The 17,956-nt window shown below is 38.5% G+C and overlaps 1 protein-coding gene across 1 annotated transcript; it reads left to right on the top strand.

Annotated features, from left to right (window-relative positions):
* Positions 1-14,158: 14,158 nt before the first annotated feature.
* Positions 14,159-17,446, top strand: PPP4R3C (protein phosphatase 4 regulatory subunit 3C). Its single transcript, XM_045470804.1, has one exon. It carries the CDS (start codon positions 14,421-14,423, stop codon positions 16,773-16,775), a length of 2,355 nt encoding a protein of 784 aa, XP_045326760.1. The 5' UTR covers positions 14,159-14,420; the 3' UTR covers positions 16,776-17,446.
* The last annotated feature ends 510 nt before the right edge of the window (positions 17,447-17,956 follow it).

Here is a 17,956-nt window from a genome sequence, read left to right as displayed (position 1 = left end):
AAGACCTTTACAACTCATTAGCTTATGAATTATGTATCTTTCACACAAAGAAAGCAAATGTAATCCTAACTCTTTATGGGTGAGACACCCTATATTTATTTCTCTTAAAACTAAGTAGAGATGCCTTCAGATATTTCATTAGTCTTAAAGAATTAAGTGACTCTAGCGAAAGTCAACTTTCTCTTCTCAGCAGGCAAATAAAAAAAGCACTTATTAATGTATGAATACACTCTTCAGCTTGTATATACTTTAAAAATAAGAAGAGGAAATTTACATTTTCAAAATGACTTTTAATTTTGTACCTCCCCCGTAATTACAGCTGCAACAGTTAAAAGAGGAGGTGGGTGCTAATATTTTATTTTAGCTCAAAATTTCTGTCTTACCTGGAGGTATAGGGTTAACAATATTTAAAGGTCTGTATATAACTGAGGGGGAAAAAACCTGCCTTTCTTGATATCAAGTCTAAAAATATCTATCCCCAAAATAAGAGAATGGCAAAGCAGAATTGGACACAAGAGACTAAAGATTCGTCGAAAATCATAGTTGGGAATGAACTCAAATCAATGGGGTCATTGCAAGCAGGCCACACATCCCTACTCGGTGAGCTAACAATCCACATTCTAGGCATTTTTATTCTAAAAATAACTGAAAGATTTATTGTAGAAGGCTTACTTGAAGTTTAAAATGTGGAGCAGTTTTTAGGCTTGCCAGTTGTCTTTGAATGACTGTACATAGGGTCGTTTAACATTCCTTATCGCTAAACGCCCACTGACACCACTCCCCCCTTCCCCATACACTGTATACCTAAAATATAGTGTCTGATAGGTTTTGATGGCAAAATGGGTTTGGGAGACTTCTAGGAAAAGGGTTTAAAGAACACTGGGTCTGAAGAGAGTACTGGGTAAACGCCTGCACAGAAAGAGGTTAAAACAAAGTCCAAGCGAGGCAGCTAAACACACACACACACACACACACACACACACACACACATACACGTATGCACATGCACACACATACACACACAGAAGCACTGAAAATTAGCTTCTTTTTTTCCCCATTTTTACCTGGAATCATTTCTGTTTGCTCCTTCTCAGAACGAGGAAGTCCAAATTCCAGACCTCTGCAGACCAATTACCATGTTACTTTAAATATACTCAGAAAAAGCAGGAGGTTACGTCCTACATAATGCTCTTGCAACTTTTTAGGAAAGGAAAGACAGAAGAGTTGGGAAAACAATTCCAGCTCTTGTCTGACATTACTTCCAGGAATTTAAGGGTGAGACAAAAACAATGCATCGTCCTTCTTTCAAGGAGTTACCTACTTTCAGCTTGTCCTCGTGAGTAAATGCAGGCAGCAGAAGAAAGAGGAGAGCAGTAATTCTCAACTCTGCCATCGCAACTTAGAAGCACAGTTTTCTCTGTTTCTATATTGGTAGAGTTTGAACGGAATTAAACAGAGACAAACCTAGAAAAGAAAGAAAAGCAATGCTGCACAAAGAAAAGAGAAGCACAGGTGGCAAAATTAATCTCACTTGCCAATTTCGCAGTGGTTCTTTATTACTATGCACTGACACCTCTCTCTTTGGCCTTGACAGTTACCTTGAGCTTTTCTGATGGAATAGCTAGCTCTATGGCATGAAAATAGTTGGTTCATCATTTCTGAAGTCCCTCCAAACACTCTGCAGAACATCACTGTGTCACATCCACATAAATAGAATAAAAAGATGAAATAACCATTGTATAACTCTCAACCATATTATTGTGGTATTCTGTCTTATAAGTATGCCACCCTCAATTCATCCAAACTAAACTAATCTTTCACCCTAAACCCACCCTTCTTTCTAATTGAAAGACATCACCATCTACCAAGTTGGTAATTATTTTTTATTGTGTCTCCACTTGCCCTGATCACCCTCATTGTAATCAATCAGGAAGTTGTGTTAATTAAAACCTTTAAATGTCTCGTGAATTTATCAACTTCTCCTTATCCTCACTGCTAAAATTGCAGTCCAGATCACAACCATCTCTCACTGAGAGGTCTGCAACATTCTTTATTAGGATCTCTGGTTTGCTTTCCTTCTCCATTCTCACAGATAGGATACAGATGATACTGCCATGTTCATCTTTTCAAGTTTATTTACTATACATGATTTCCATGACCTAGGACCAGCTTTTCTTCCTAACTGTGATCCCTGCTCTTGCCCCCTTGCCACTTCCTCCCCCCCACACACATCTATAACCCTAACTGTACTTCAAGATACAACTTAATCGTCATTTTCTCTGGAAAGACTCCCTGATGTGTCTAGGTTGTCTTGTGTGGCCCTGTGATGTGTCTCCCTTTCAAGGCTGAAGATTCAAGAGGGGCTAAAGGTGAATATCCACCTTCGCATTCACCATTGAGTCCTCAGGAAATTTCCTAGCTCATAGGAAGTACTCAATGAATACTCATTGGACGCTTGAAATAACTTCATTTAAACTTTCATAAATATCAGTTCCAGTTTTAAATGTCTAGTCTTTGACAGTGTGTTGGTTTGCATTTAAATACTTCTGCAATTAATTTTGTTAGTTAAGCATGAAATTCGTTCTCTGATATTTTCAGCACTTATATGGTAAAACTTAGGTGAAAAACATACTTTAAATTTTATTTCCCAGGTCCAGTCTCAAAGGAGAAGTCTTAACATCATTCCAGTCCCATCACAAAGGAAACTGAGGCAAAAACAGGAGTTAGTCACTTACCCAAGTGACACACTAACAATCCAAAATAAATCCTGAAATAATCCTCTGAATATTCTGAGCCACATATGTTTGCTTAACTCCTGAGCTGTGCTCTTTAACATTCATAGGGGAAAATGCATTTTGCACAACTGTTAGACCCTTGAAGATGAATGTTACTTTATACGAAATGTATAAAAATATCTTCAAATATAAGTTGGCTCTAGACTGGAAAAATCTAGCAAAATTTAGAAATTTTGAAAAGTCAAGTGGTAACTAGAGAAACTGTACGTGATTTGGGAAATTTGACTCTGGTGATCAAAATGTCATTGTAGAAAATTGCACAACTCAGGGTACAGTACTTACCTCTAAGGGAAGTGGGTGTCATGATATCAGTGTGCTCAGCAATTTAAAGTCCTTTTGTTTAAGTAGTAACCCATAGAGAGATGAGACTGCACAGCCTGACTCTGCCCTGGACTCAAGCTGTGAGTGAAACTGAGCAACTTGAACTCTTTTCACAAGAAAACCAATTACAAGCAAGGGTATTGAGAAAGGGCAAGATTACCCAGAGGCTGTGGGGGTGGGGGCGGCTCCTGAGGAGAACCCCCATTACACACCACTCACTCTCACTTTAAAACGCGCCTTAGACCAGCCCTTCCTCCAAAGCCTCCCAAACAGGGAGTGAATCCTGCCCCCCCTTTCTCTGAGGTTCTCTTTGGCCCCCTTCACCTCAGACAACTCCCCGGGCCAGGGAAGCAGGGAGACGGACCGCATGTGTCTTATGTAGCTCCATCAGGGCTCTCAACCACTCACTCTTTGCTTTTGGCAATGTGTCCAAGTCGTAATAAATTTGCATTTACCACCTAGCCACTTGGCCAACAACAACAAAAAGCTTTCAGTTTCTTGGACCCATCCCCCTTAGAAGAGAGTGAAGTGTGTTAAAGAACACTTTTTTGTTTTTGTTCAGGTAGGAGATTTTTAAATGAACCGACATGTTTAAATAATAACTTCACCGGGCATGGGTCTAAGTGTCTCATACCTGTTACCACTTTTAATCCCATAACAACCAAATGAAGTGGTTAATGGCTCCACTTGAGAGATGCATAAATTGAAGGCCACACATAGTAGGTGTTCCTGTCCATGTCACATGACTGGTGCCTGGCAGAGCCCCAGTTTCCACTTGAGGTATCGAATTTTGTGTTTGAGCTCTTACTCACCATCCTCCTGTGCATCCTCACATCCATCCTGTGCATCCTCTCAGGCACAGACAAGATATGCGTGCCTATGTAGGAGACGTAAAAATATAGGTGCAAATATAGATGTAGATGAATATAGCTATATGCCACTGCATCTATATTTATCTTGTGACTATAAACAGTAAATATATATCATTGTACTTTTTTCAGTATGCTCTTTTATTTTCTTTGTAAGTTTTCTTCTTTCAGTACCTTGTTTCACTAACTAGGTTTCTTCCTGTCTTTCCTTGAACTATTTTCTGCGTGGGGATAATTGCTTCTTGTACCGTGAGCAACTGACACTTCCCTGAAATAACTGAAAAGACCTGAGGGACAGATTTATAGTCAGAGGCCTTAGGTGTTAAAATACCCTCGAGACTCCAATTGAGCCTGAACATTAAAGCCCTAGAGAATGGATATGCCTTATCATTTTTCTTTGCTTTTCTTTGCTGATTATTCTTAATAAATGGCAAAGAGTCCTGTAAGTGTGTGCCCAGAGCAACCTCAAGAATATTGCAAAAAAGGCATATCCTTCCTCTCGTTTCTTCCATTGTTGAATTAAAGTGAAACACAGGCTTATATTGCCGAAGGCAACATAAGTACACATGACATGGAGACTGGATAATTAGATAGGTATAATTTTAGAATAATGGAGAATTCTTTAAAGATATTTAGAATTGTCCTCTATTAGAATGATATTCCTCTTTGAGACATGCAACTGCAAGTAGTTGTTATGAAGAGAGAAAATGCAACAAAAAAAGTCAGATTAACAGTCAGTTACAAAAGAGATCATAAGTGCAGTGGTAAGGTCAGGTGTATTTGGCCTGAAGAAGACTGGAACATACCTTCAGAGGAGAGAACGCAATTCAACATATATAAGCCCCCATTCTCTGCCTTAGTCAGTGAACAGAGAATAGGAAGAAATTAAAACAGGAAGGCTTATTTGAGAAAAAAGGCAAAAAAAGTATCCCACTGGTGCAATCTGAATGATACTAGCAAATACTGTTTATGAAAGTTCTCTCCTTACCTAGAGATCTTTAAAATTAAAGCAAAACAAAAAGCTGCTCAGTATAATAAAGCCAGTTTAAGTAGCACAATTCTAACTGTGGATAGCATGTGCTTGTGTGGGGTGGGGAGAGAAGATAGGTATCAATTAAATAACCTCAATTGGAAGATTTTAAAAGGGCTTCTCTGTATACAACTGCATTAAACGAGATAGAGCTTGGGAAATTAATGACAGGCTCCATAATGTAATTATTCCAAAGAATAATCCTACTGAACAATAAAAGAGACAAATGGCTATAAAACCTATGTTTACAAAGATCCTTTGAGACTCCAGAGTGGAAAGAAATACAGAAAGAACAACAACAACAAAAAGACATTTGGAAAGGGGAAGAATGTGTAAAAAGTGAAAGGGGCAAGATATTGCTAAAGGCAAGTTCAAGTAACACATCACAAGCATGAGAAAATAAGAGAGTTAGTTTTTCTCTATTTAGAGCAAAAATCATAAATAGGATAGGAATGTTTCTATTTGAGGGGCAAGTACTTGTAAGGGAGAGAGATAACCAAGTAGAAGCACACGATAACTAATTGTCCTCTATGCTTTCCATTAAGGAGAAAAAGAGAGGGGTAAGGGATGTGAAGGGAGCTATAGAGACATACATTTGCTTGTCCCCAAACACTTAAGATCCTAACCTTGTGCAGGGCGCCTGGGTAGCTCAGTCGGTTGTGTCTGACTTCAGCTCAGCTCATGATCTTGCAGTTTGTGAGTTTGAGCCCTGCGTCGGGCTCTGTGCTGACAGCTCAGAGCCTGGAGCCTGCTATGGATTCTGTGTCTCCCTCTTTCTCTGCCTCTCTCTCCCCCACTCGCCCTCTGTCTCTCTCTCTGTCTCAAGAATAAATAAACATTAAAAAAAGATCCTAACCTTGTGATTTTATAAAGTATATTTATAATGTAGCTTCAGTATCTATTTAAAGAAAAGGAAATGAGACTAGTGACGTGCTGTGTAGCAAAGAACTTAAGTACAGATTCTTGAGTGTGACTAGTAGGGTTCAAATCTAAACCCTGAATGTTTACTTACTGTTGAAACTTGGGCAAGTTTGTTAACCTCATTATCTTCATGCAGAAAGTAGTTTAGGAAAGAACTCAAAAAAATCTGGTATGTGAAACCACATATTAAAGTAATAGATTTTAATAAAATGACAAAGGACTTACTTAATTCTTTTTATAGTGTAGTATATGCATTCTAAGGCTGAACATTATTTAATAGAGATAGAGATAGAGATAGAGATAGAGATAGAGATAGAGATACATACGTGAGATAGATATAGATGGAAATGTATATGTGTGTGTATATATATATATATACATTTCTATAGATAGAAATAGACATACACACACGTATAAATTTCGATCTATCCATCCATCCATGTCTTGCTACAGGTACAACTATCTATTTATAATTGAGAGATAACATGTCTAGATTAAGAGAGCAAGGCATGCATGACCTACAATAAGTTACTTATTTTATTTTATTACTTATTTTATCCGTACTTATTGCTATACCCCAGTTTCTGTATCAGTAAAGTGAAACTAATGATGATATCATCTGTATTAAGAGGATTGAGAGCACCTGTGGAGTACTTAGAATGGTGCATGCCACACAGAGGGAACACTGGCAACTGTTAACAGCTGGCTGATGAACGAATATTCACATTGCATGCCGGCTATGCACCAGGCTCTTTTCTAGACCTTGGGAATATAGCAGTGAACCTAATAAATATTTTTACTCTTGTCTTAGGGTACTATCAGCATTATTGTTAAAGTTATGGATGTGATTCTTGTTTTTGAGAATCTGTTTGACTATTTTAAGATAGAAGAAAATGGAGCACATTTAATTGAAGGGAGAAAGAAATTATTCCTAGGCAGAGTTTAAAGACCAAAGTCATAGAAGGAATAATTTATGACACAAAAGGTATCAGGAGGCCAGAAAGGGTGTAACATACAGAGTACAGGTTAAGAGGTGATTCATGAAGAAGAGAAGGCTCACTCCTTTTTCTGAGATGGAAGAGGGAGGCGGAAATTGCTAAACATATGAATAAGGCTGTTTGAAAATGGAAGGTGAGCCTTGAGTTGGTACCTATTCTCTTGGTGAAGTTTTAGATGAAATGTCTTGCCAAAAGATAACTGGAGTGTAATGTTAATGTTGAGGAGAAAATGTTGAGAGTTAGACTAGCAAATGTAGATAAGAAGGAGAGTTGACTATGAACTTCAAGGAGGGCTAAAATACAGACCCCGTGACAGGTGATGATATCTCAGTGAAGATCCGTTTAATGAGATGACTTCTTACAAATGGTAGCCGTGTCTCTGGAATGTAGAAAAAGCGATTTTACGCATTCTTTCAAGAGCTCCTTCACCAAATATTTGCTGAATGCATATTGTCTTCTAGGGGAGAATAAGACTAGCCTGGATTCATCTTTGCCTTTGGTGGGGTGGGAGTAGAATAAGACAATAAAAGTAAACAAATAATGCGGCAGTTCTAGATTGTGAAAGTTCTACTGAGAAGCAAAAATAGGGTGATGTTAGAATGAGAGGAAAGGAGGGTGTTGTCTTAGATTGTGTGGGCAAAGAAGTACTTTCAGAGGGAATGTCTTTTGAGATGCAATGTGAATGACGATGAGGGGGACATGGAAATACAGTGGCATGGGGTTTTAATCAGTGGAAATAGCAAGAACAGAGGCTTTACATGGGCCAGAAATATTCAAGAAGGCCAGTGAGTTGGTGCAAGGTGGGGGAGATGTACTCAAAATGAGTGTGAAGAGGTGAGGCCCTGTGTGATGCTAAAGGGCCTGAACTTGCAGAAGGGAATGTGAAAACACTGGGTGCTGCAGGGAGGGACCTGAGAGAGACAAGGAAGGCGGTTGCTAAAATGATGCAGTCACATAATTATTATCTTGGAGAGAGGTCTGATAATAAACGTCACTTATTGTTTCACTATAAATGTGCAGAAATTCTGGTTAATAGAAATCTTGGGTGGGGAAAGTTCAAATAAGCTGGTTTTACTATATCATACAGGAAAAGAGGGGGCCACAAAATGTGTCCTCTTTGAACTACTTTGTGCATTTTTAAACACTTAGCAAATGATAAGAACGGAAAATACTTACTAGTAGCTGATCTCAACTGAGAATGATTTTGCCCCCGGGGGGACAGCTGGCACTGTCTGGGGACATTTGAGACATCTGAAACAACTTGAGACAATTGTCACAACTTGGGGAGAGATGCCAGTGGCATCTAGTGGGTAGACAACAACTACCGTACTCGTAGTAATCAACAAACCGATCGTACAAACAAACCAACACAAACGTAGGAGTTCGTAAGGCAAGGGACCTTTACCAAAGTTCACTCTATAAGATCAAGTTTCATGGGAAATATAACAACTAAGAGCCATCTGAGACACAGGAGAACGATGCAGTCACTGTACATAAGAAGTTACGCAACACATGTTGATTACAAAAACCTTTCTATGTTTGTCTTACATGATGCTGCATATATCACTTACATATCTGATAAAGAAATTTGCTAACTTAAGAGGTTTTTAAAATTATTCTTTTAAGTAACTGTAAACAAAAGTTTTACCTTTTTCTAAATGATGACAGCATGTGATTCAAAAAGACATTCCTGCACTCCGTGGCAGCACTCCAGCCTGAGAAGGTGGCAGAAGGTCCCCTAGCGGTAACAAAACACAGAAGGTTATTTTTCAGGAGGAGTGAACCAGATCTTCACACTTCAAGTAGAAACATATCCAAAACCAATACCCAAGGTGTTTATGATTTTCCCTTATCATGAAAACACTATTTTTTTTCTAACTCAATCTAGTTATCTCAACAAAAAATCAAATGCATTCAAGGCACTCCTTTAACTGTTAATGGAATTAAAGCAAAAATGTTAAGCTGAAATCAATTGCTGCCTAAAAAAATGAAAATTTATATTTTATGATATAAATAGATCTAGTGCTATACTGAAGAAATGAAGATGATTTCTATCTGTAAGCAAAAACTGAGCGGTTTTTAACTTCACATTATGCTCATTGCTATTAGATAACATGGTTGTAGGGTGATTGATAAGAAGTCAGCTAGTGTTATTTGTGGAGATCTAGGTAGGAACTGGAAATAATATGATCTATCAGGATAAAGAGGAGGGTATCTGCGCATTATTCAATTTAAAACAAACCTCAGAGTCTAGAAGAACTATTGGAACGGAAGAAAAAGAGGAGAACACAGCACTGAAAGTCTAAAATGTTCACGAGGTCAAGAGAACAACATTTGCTCCCCCCACTCCCACCAGTGACCAACACTTTCTTCCTCCTTTAATTACATGTGGTATGAGCAAAAGATTTGAAGCTTCCAAGCAAGCCAAGCACTCAGTGGAAAATGTGCTAGTGCTAATAGAAACTGCCTGTGGATCCAAAAAATACTTAAAATGGTTCTTACCTTTGAGCACTGGGAAGATAACTGCTGGTACTGCTGCCATGCACACATTACAGGATGATGTCTGCAGCTGAGAATAAAAGGTTTTAAATATCCACACATCCTAACATTCTTTATACAGGGTGACCATATAACCCTCCTTGCCCATTCAAGTTCTGAGTTATAGCTGTTTTGTTCAAGCTTGTGGAAGACTGCATCAATGTCCCCGGTGCTGCATCCTTCCTTCCAGCCACTCCCTTTGCCATGTAATTTTGCTATGATCCCCCCCCCACCCCCGCTTAGGGGGGCATACGTCCTGATCTCTTGACTCTAGGCTTGGCCATGGACTTGTTTTAGACAAGATATGAATCAAAAAGAAACTTAAAATGCAGTGGAAATTTTAATATTAGAAAATTAAGGTTCTTTCAATACCTGAGAGTTGATGGAAAAGCCGTGACTCAGCACAGGGTTGGGGAAGGAACATTTGACACAACACGGAAGCCAACATCCAGCTTATTCAAGAAACTAGTTTTTCGTGCAATTAAAAGTCTAAAACAGGAGACTAGTGCTTCCTTGGTCACCATCAATGAGAAGAAAACTATCCAGAAGAGTGGGACTGGGGCAGCAGGGAAAATGCCAGATGTAACCCATAAACTAGAAATATCTCCGGTTAAAACTATTTATTCCATAAAAGACCTAGAAATAAATTTCAAATTCATTGTTTTATCCCCCATGTATGGACTGGGGCCTAAACATAACTCATAACTTTGTGAAGATTAAATAAATGGATTATTGGAAATCATCCTAGAAATAATATGTATTCATTTATGTATTTATTCAATAAATAATTGTTGAGAAACTACTATATCACGCCCTATGGCTGATATAGTAGCACACCAGGCACACAGCAGTGAGAAAAAAGACCGGATAAATCATAGCTCTCAAACAGCTGACAGTCTGGTTGCAGAAAATGGAATAAATAAAGTACAAAATATTCAGATGATGCTAAGTGATATGGAGAAAAGATATATCAAAGTAAACAGATGGATGGGTTAGGGTAGAGGGTCTCTGCAATTTTAAAAAGGTGCTTAGGGAAGGTCTCACTGGAAGAAAGGGGCATTTGAGTAAATTGTTTAATGAAGTGAGGGTGTGAGCCTGTAGATATTGAGAACCAGTGTTCCAAGTAGAAGAAAGGACAGGTGCAAAGGCCCTGTGGCAGGAGTGTGCATGGTGTGCTTCTGACAGAGCAAGATGGCTACTGTGGCTGGGCCAAACTAAGGGAGACAGAGACTAACTATTAAGGGAAGAGCTCAGATAGGTCAAGGGGGCCAGGACTCATAAACCATAGTTAGAACTTTGGCTTTTATTCTAAGTAAGGCAGAAACACATTGATTTTCAGGAGAGGAGGAGGGGAATACAGTATGTTTTAAATGAGTCTTCTCCAGCTACTGTGTTGAGAATCTAGTAATTGGAAGAAAAGGCAGAATCCAGGGGAGACTATTACAGATTTCCAAATCAGAGATGATAGTAGCCAAAAAAAGGCAACATGCCAGTGAATAAGTTACCTGGGGAACTTGTAGAGAACATGCATGTGTTTTTTTTTTTTTTTTTCACTAACGGTTTTGAAGTTGAAAATTTTAAAGCAGATACATTTGAAAAATTCTATTTTAATGCTATTTCATAAAATTAAAAATCACCTTGCTCTTCTCACGGTGAAATGTTCTCTCTTCTTATAGATAGAATATTTAGATATCTAAATGTTCTACATATATACATGTGGCCTATCCTAAAATTCAGAAATGTAGACTCATTCCTTTATCATTTTCTAAAATAACTAGGAGAAATATAAAATTTAAGCTCTTAGTACTCATAAAATATGGATGAATTACAAGATCCCTATCTAAAACTATTTTCAGGGCAGAGTCATCAAGAACTACTTCTTACTACCTTCAGGTCACGGGGAGGAATATGAGAGAGACAGGCATCCGAAACAGAAGAGGGATCCAGAGTCTTAACATTAAATCTACCTATTTTTAAAAAATTTTTAATGTTTATTTATTTTTGAGAGAGAGAGAGAGAGAGAGCGAGCAGGGGACGGGCAGAGAGAGGGGGAGACACAGAATCTGAAGCAGGCTCCAGGCTCTGAGCTTTCAGCACAGAGCCCAACACGGGGCTCGAACTCATGGACCACAAAATTATGACCTGAGCCGAAGTTGGACACTTAACTGACTGAGCCACACGGGCGCCCCTAAATCTATTTTAAGTTTGAACTGGCTTCAATGATTTTCCTTCACAAAATAAAACAGAGAAAAATCAAATAGCAGTGATAGTTGGGATAAAAAAAATCACAATTATTACAAATACCTGCTATAACAATTTATGCATAGCCTAAGAGAACGCTGTGCATTTTGGGACTGGTAAAGTGGAGGGTTGGAAGGATACAGGCCTACTTTCAAATCCCAGCAATATCACTTACAGCAGAGTCTGAACCAGATGTATGATTCAGCTTTGGAGTTTCAAGTGTTTTTCCTCTGTAATATGGTAGTAATATCTTCCTCAGGCTACTACTGTCTGAGGGTTAAATAAAATATAAATAATGCCTATAAAAGAGACTTATGCAGCTCTTAGAATATGGCATTTGTTTATGCATATCACCGTCCTCTCTGTAAAACAACAAAATAATGATAATCTTAGGTAGCTAGAACTACTGGAGCAAAAAAAAAGGGCTTTGTTCTACTTCCCAAACCAAATAAGACAGGAACTGAAAGAATCTAGTGCAGAAATAGCAGTAAGAAATTTGGACTTGAGGCTCTTTTAAACTGTAAAGAGATTCTCGTTAACCTAATTAAGATAAAGGGGCTTTAATTGGCCTAAGGGAAACTCCCTGTGATAAAATTGTGAGAACGCATAGGTTTGCGCAGAATGCCTCTCAGAGAATGAAACCTGAGGGCATATTCAGACAACTGACAGTATTATAATTGATTCCGATAGAAACTTTAATATAACCATGGCAGAGAAAAAAAATTGGACCATTAGCATGCATGTCATGATTGTTATTACGATTTGCATATTCTCTCGTTGAAATCAGACAGGAATTTTAAACTAGTGAGTACATATATCAGTGTTTGTATTAGGCACTTATTAATTCTTATGTTTAAGTATTATTAATGATTTGTAAAGGTTTCTAAACCTAGCAGTATCCTGGCTGGCATTGATTTGAATTTTCTCATGAAATGATTGTCATTTCAATTCAATTTTCCAAGTGTTCTGGTTGTCCTGTCCCAGGGAATAATGCTGTACTATAATCTCCTAGAGGCGACACTGCAAGAGAGGTATGTGAAAGCGTTTTTTTTCTGTGCTCCACTTAAGAACTGTCACACATTTCCAATGCCATGTAAAATGAAGTGACCGTTACAAACAGTACTCATCAAATCCAAATGTGCTTGATATGGCCCAATTCCGTTTTTCCCTTGCAATAACAGGGTTAATGTTCGGAAAAAAAAAAATTAAAGAAAACTGCAGAAGTTGCTGCTACATCAAAAATCAACTTGGTTACCATTAAAATTATATTTAACAAAGTTCCCATATACAAGCTTCTATTTTTTGGTTGGCTATACACAGATGTGGATCTAAAGAAGGAAGTGCGTGACTTTCATCGTCTCGATAATTTTATGTTGATTACAAATTATATAGATGGAAGGAATGTGAAATAAAATGTAATGAAGGCCAAGAAAAGAAGGGGCTAGCATAGTTCAATGGCTGAGAAAACCAATTTTGGAATCAGAAAGACATGTATTCAAATCAGAGTTTCTCAACTTATTAGGAGTGTGACCTTTGGCGATTTATTTAACTTCTCTAAGTTTTCTCCCTGATCTTAGAAGGACCCTTAAGACTCCTATATCACTAGGTGATTATGAAAATTAAGTACAAAAAGATATAAAAGTTCTTGTCACAGTGTCTTGAACATAATAAGTACTAAAGTGCTATATTTGATCAATTATGTTATTACCTTTCTTGGTAATAACAATAAGCTCTCAAGTAATATTACATAGTTGTGGTTCTTATCACTGTAATGATCAAGAAAAGAACTGAAACAATTGACCTGTGATGGTCATTACTCACTCTTAGCTAATTTCAACCCAGTTTCCCTCTGGCCCATTCGTCTAAGAACGGGGAGTGGGGTTATAGATTGGAAAAAGTTTTTCCCATTGCGCCAAAGACGGCGGCGCTTTAGGCCGAACTGAACAGAGTAAAAGTTGCGAACCAACTCCATCTGGGAACAAGATCCTCCCCCAATGGCGGCGGGGGGGGGGGGGGGGGGTAAGTGAATGACAGATACATAGGCCAAGCCTTATGGAGAAGACGCACCTACAGATCTCTGATTATTGTTAATAGCGTACACTTCACTTGGCTCCCGCTTCTGTTCTGGGGTCGGGGGTCGGGGGTGGGGCGGGAGCCTCAACACGGATGTCAGGTGTTGAACTGGTCAGGACATAAGCGATTAACTTTCTTTTGTCTCAAGTCCTAAATCCCCGCACACCTGATAAGTGAAAATGTTTCTGAGGGACGAAAGCTTTTATGCTAGAACAGTGCTTTGCTCTAATCACTAAGCCTCTACATAGTATTGGGGGCAACTGCCTTGACACGTACAGAACGTTCCTTTGGGGTAGAATCCTGGGAGAATCGTAAGAATCCTGTCATAATTGAGGCTTTCCTAGACGACCGTGAGCAGACTCACGATTTAAACCCACATTAAGAAGAAATATGCAAGAACAAAACGGAGAAAGGCGAACATAAGATGAAAGCAAGAGGAGGCAGGACTCCGAACACTACAGACCTCCGTAACTGCCAGCTTCGCGACCGCTATTTCTCCGCCATCTTCTACTGTGATTTTCCTAACCGGCCGCCTCGGCTACCGTCGTCGCTGCCCCAACGACGGCAATAGCCGTTGATTCTGGGCAGGCGCGAGCCAGCCACCTCACACGCGGATGCCACCGCTGCCGAGAAGATGGCAGAAAGCGCCATGGCGGACAAGTGTTGCGTGAAACTCTACAACCTGAACCGAGATCAACAGTGGGATGACCTAGGTACCGGGCGCATCTCTTCGGCTTACGTGGAGCACCTCCAGAGCGTGTGTCTGCTAGTTCAGTCGGATTCCAGTGAGGCGCTAATCCTGGAGTCGAAGATCAATTCAAATACGCCATACCAGAGGCAACAGGAAACGCTGATTGTTTGGTCAGAAGCGGAGGGCCACGGTATGGCTTTAAGTTTCCAGGATGCCGAAGGTTGTCAGAAGATCTGGGAAGACATTTGCCGAGTTCAAGGTAAAGATCCATCTGTCCTTATCACACAAGACCTCTTAGATGAATCAGATCAGTTTGATGACATATTCGAAAATGCTGATGTGTTTGACTTGCCTAGCTGTGAACTCGGTAAACTTGAAGATATTGATGACGTTGTTACCTCGATTCTCGCTTTACCTTTACCTATCCATAAGGAAAGACTGGCTCTGATCTTAGAAAATGGGGACTATATTAAAAATTTGCTGCAGCTGTTCCACACTTGTGAAGACCAAGGGGACACTGAAGGTTTACACCATTTGTATGAAATTATTAAAGGCATCTTATTCCTTAACAAGACATCTCTGTTTGAGATCATGTTTTCTGATGAGTGTATCATGGATGTGGTGGGATGCCTCGAATATGACCCTGCAATGGCTCAGCCGAAAAGGCATAGGGAATTCTTGACTCAACATGCGAAGTTCAAGGAAGTTGTACCAATAACGGACTGTGAACTTACGCGAAAGATACATCAGACCTATAGGGTACAGTACATTCACGACATCCTTATGCCGATACCATCCATATTTGAAGAGAATTTTCTTTCTACTCTTACAGCTTTTATTTTCCTCAACAAAGTCGAGATAGTCCGCATGCTGCACGAAGATGACAACTTTTTGTCCGAAGTTTTTGTGCAGCTAAGGAACGAGACTATAGATGATGATAAACAGCGCGAGTTGCTATTTTTCTTCAAGGAATTCTGTAAATTTTCACAGACATTACAGCCTCCGAACAAGGATGCCCTCTTCAAAACATTGACACATTTGGGAATTCTTCCTGTTTTGAAAACCGTGATGAGCAGGAAGGATTTGCAGGTACGATCAGCTGCTACCGATATACTTACTTATCTAGTAGAGTGTAGTCCATCCATGATCCGAGAATTTATAATGGAAGAAGCCCAGCAGAATGTAGATGGTAACCTTTTCATTAACTTAATAAGTGAGCAAATGATCTGTGACACTGATCCTGAGCTGGGAGGTGCTATTCATTTAATGGGACTTCTTCGTGCTCTAATCCATCCTGAAAATATGCTGTCAACACCTAGTAAATGCGAAAGAAGTGAGTTTCTATATTTCTTCTACAAGCATTGTATACAGAACTTCATAGCACCACTTTTTGCCATAACTTCAGAAAATATATGTGAAGGGGATAATGTAGTTGGAGCTGACAAAAACAGCCCCAATAATTATCAAACAGCAGGGCTGCTTTCTTTAATTTTGGAGCTGCTCACATTTTGTGTGCAACATCACACATATTACATAAAAAACTATATTTTGAGCAATGACTTGCTAAGAAGAGTCTTGATCTTGATGAGTTCAAAGCACACTTTCCTGACCCTGTCTGCTCTTCGCTTTATGAGAGGGATGATTGGCCTTAAAGATGAACTTTATAATTGTTACATCATCGAGGGAAATCTTTTTGAGCCAGTTGTAAATGCTTTTCTGAAAAACGGGACTCGGTACAATATGTTGAATTCAGCTGTTATTGAGCTGTTTGAATATATAAGAGTGGAAAATATCAAATCTCTTGTTATACATACAGTTGAGAAGTTTTATAAAACACTTGAATCGATCGAATATGTTCAGACATTCAAAGGATTGAAGATCAGATATGACGAAGCAAAAGATCAACAAAATCAAATTCGGAAGAATTTACATTGTATACTGTATAGTCAAATACTCTGCAGAGGAATCAGAGTCTTGGAGAAGGAAAAAATGTGTATTAAAGAAGATTCAAAGGAAGAAGAAGCAGTTATGCCACCATTGGAAGATGATTATCCAGATCCTTATGATAAGTTTATGGAGACTAAAAACCCAAAAGAAAATGAAGACAAGGTAGATCTTCCTAAAAGAACATCTTCTGGGAACTACAAAATCAGTTCATCCCCTTCTGCTGGTGGTGCTAATGAAACGAGTAGCCAGAGCAGTAGCAGCACGGTTGGCTTAAAGAATGATCCAGATGATGAAGAAAAAGATGAAGGAGATGAAACATCGCCCAAGAAGAAACCACATCTTAGCTCGTAAAACCTGTAACATTACTAAACTCTACTTTACTAAAATTACTAAATTCTACTTTACTAAGTTCTACATTACTAAAATTTTATGAACATCAATTAGTGAAAAATCTGAATCCAAAAGCTTTCTCATTTGAAGTTAATAAATACACAGAAGGAAAGATGCTCAGTGTTATCATCTAGGAGGTTTTAGTTCTATGAAAACCAAACTTCACAGAATTAAAATAATAATAATAATAATAAACTAACCAGAATCTGAATGATAACTTCTTTGCAAGAAAAATCTTGTTTTGGTGGGGGGAGGAAATAGGTTGATGATATAATATTAATGCAATTTTGTTCCAGGGGTATGTTTTTAAAGCAACTATTAACACTGCAGTTGCAAAGCTTCTAATGTGACTTGTTCAATGGTTCTGGTTTTCTTTGCCTCAGTAGCCTTTTTTGAAGTAAAAACTTAGGTTTATATGGGAAACAAAGACAACTGTAATAAAAAAAAATTAAGCTATTCACATTTCTGCAAAGATTTAACACAAAATCAGCCTCTGGGTAATTGGAGGGAAGTAACTTGCAGTGTGTGTTTTTCATGAATAAAAAAGAAAGCTGGATTCAAAATCTGCAGTTGTTAATTTAACTTTTTTTTTTTTTTTGGAGGGAAGTAACTTGCAGTGTGTATTTTTCATGAATAAAAAAGAAAGCTGGATTCAAAATCTGCAGTTGTTAATTTAAGTTTTGTTTGTTTGTTTAGATAAGTGAGGCCAAAAATCAATCCAGTAGTATTCTAGAATGGTATTCTCTGTTACCTTGGTAGCGTGTCGAACAGAATGCTTTCAATTGCCAGATGGTGAAAGGTACTTTTGAAGGTATTTCCTGACGTATTAATAAAGTTGCGTCAGTCTTTAGAGCAAGTTAAGTTTTAAAGTATAATTTGCAAAGGCTAACGTACAAAAAAGAGGTCTGCCTCTTGGTGGACCAAGAATTTGTAAAAAGTGGTAGCAAAGAGTTCAGAGGATTTATTTTTAGGGGACCAAGTTAACTGGGTCCATTTTTCCTGGAATGGCTTGAAGTCAAATAGTTTCTCCTGTTTTAAAGATTTTAGAGTTAATTTCAGATTGGGTCACTGAACCAGGTGGACTGTCTGTGTAGATGTGATGTATAGTTTTCCATAAGACATTTTTTTTATTTTATATTCAA

The sequence above is a fragment of the Leopardus geoffroyi genome, chromosome X (genome assembly GCF_018350155.1).
Source record: "Leopardus geoffroyi isolate Oge1 chromosome X, O.geoffroyi_Oge1_pat1.0, whole genome shotgun sequence".
Lineage (NCBI taxonomy): Eukaryota > Metazoa > Chordata > Mammalia > Carnivora > Felidae > Leopardus > Leopardus geoffroyi.
Note: the sequence above shows the minus strand (reverse complement) of the source record. Positions and strands in the feature narration are given on the sequence as shown.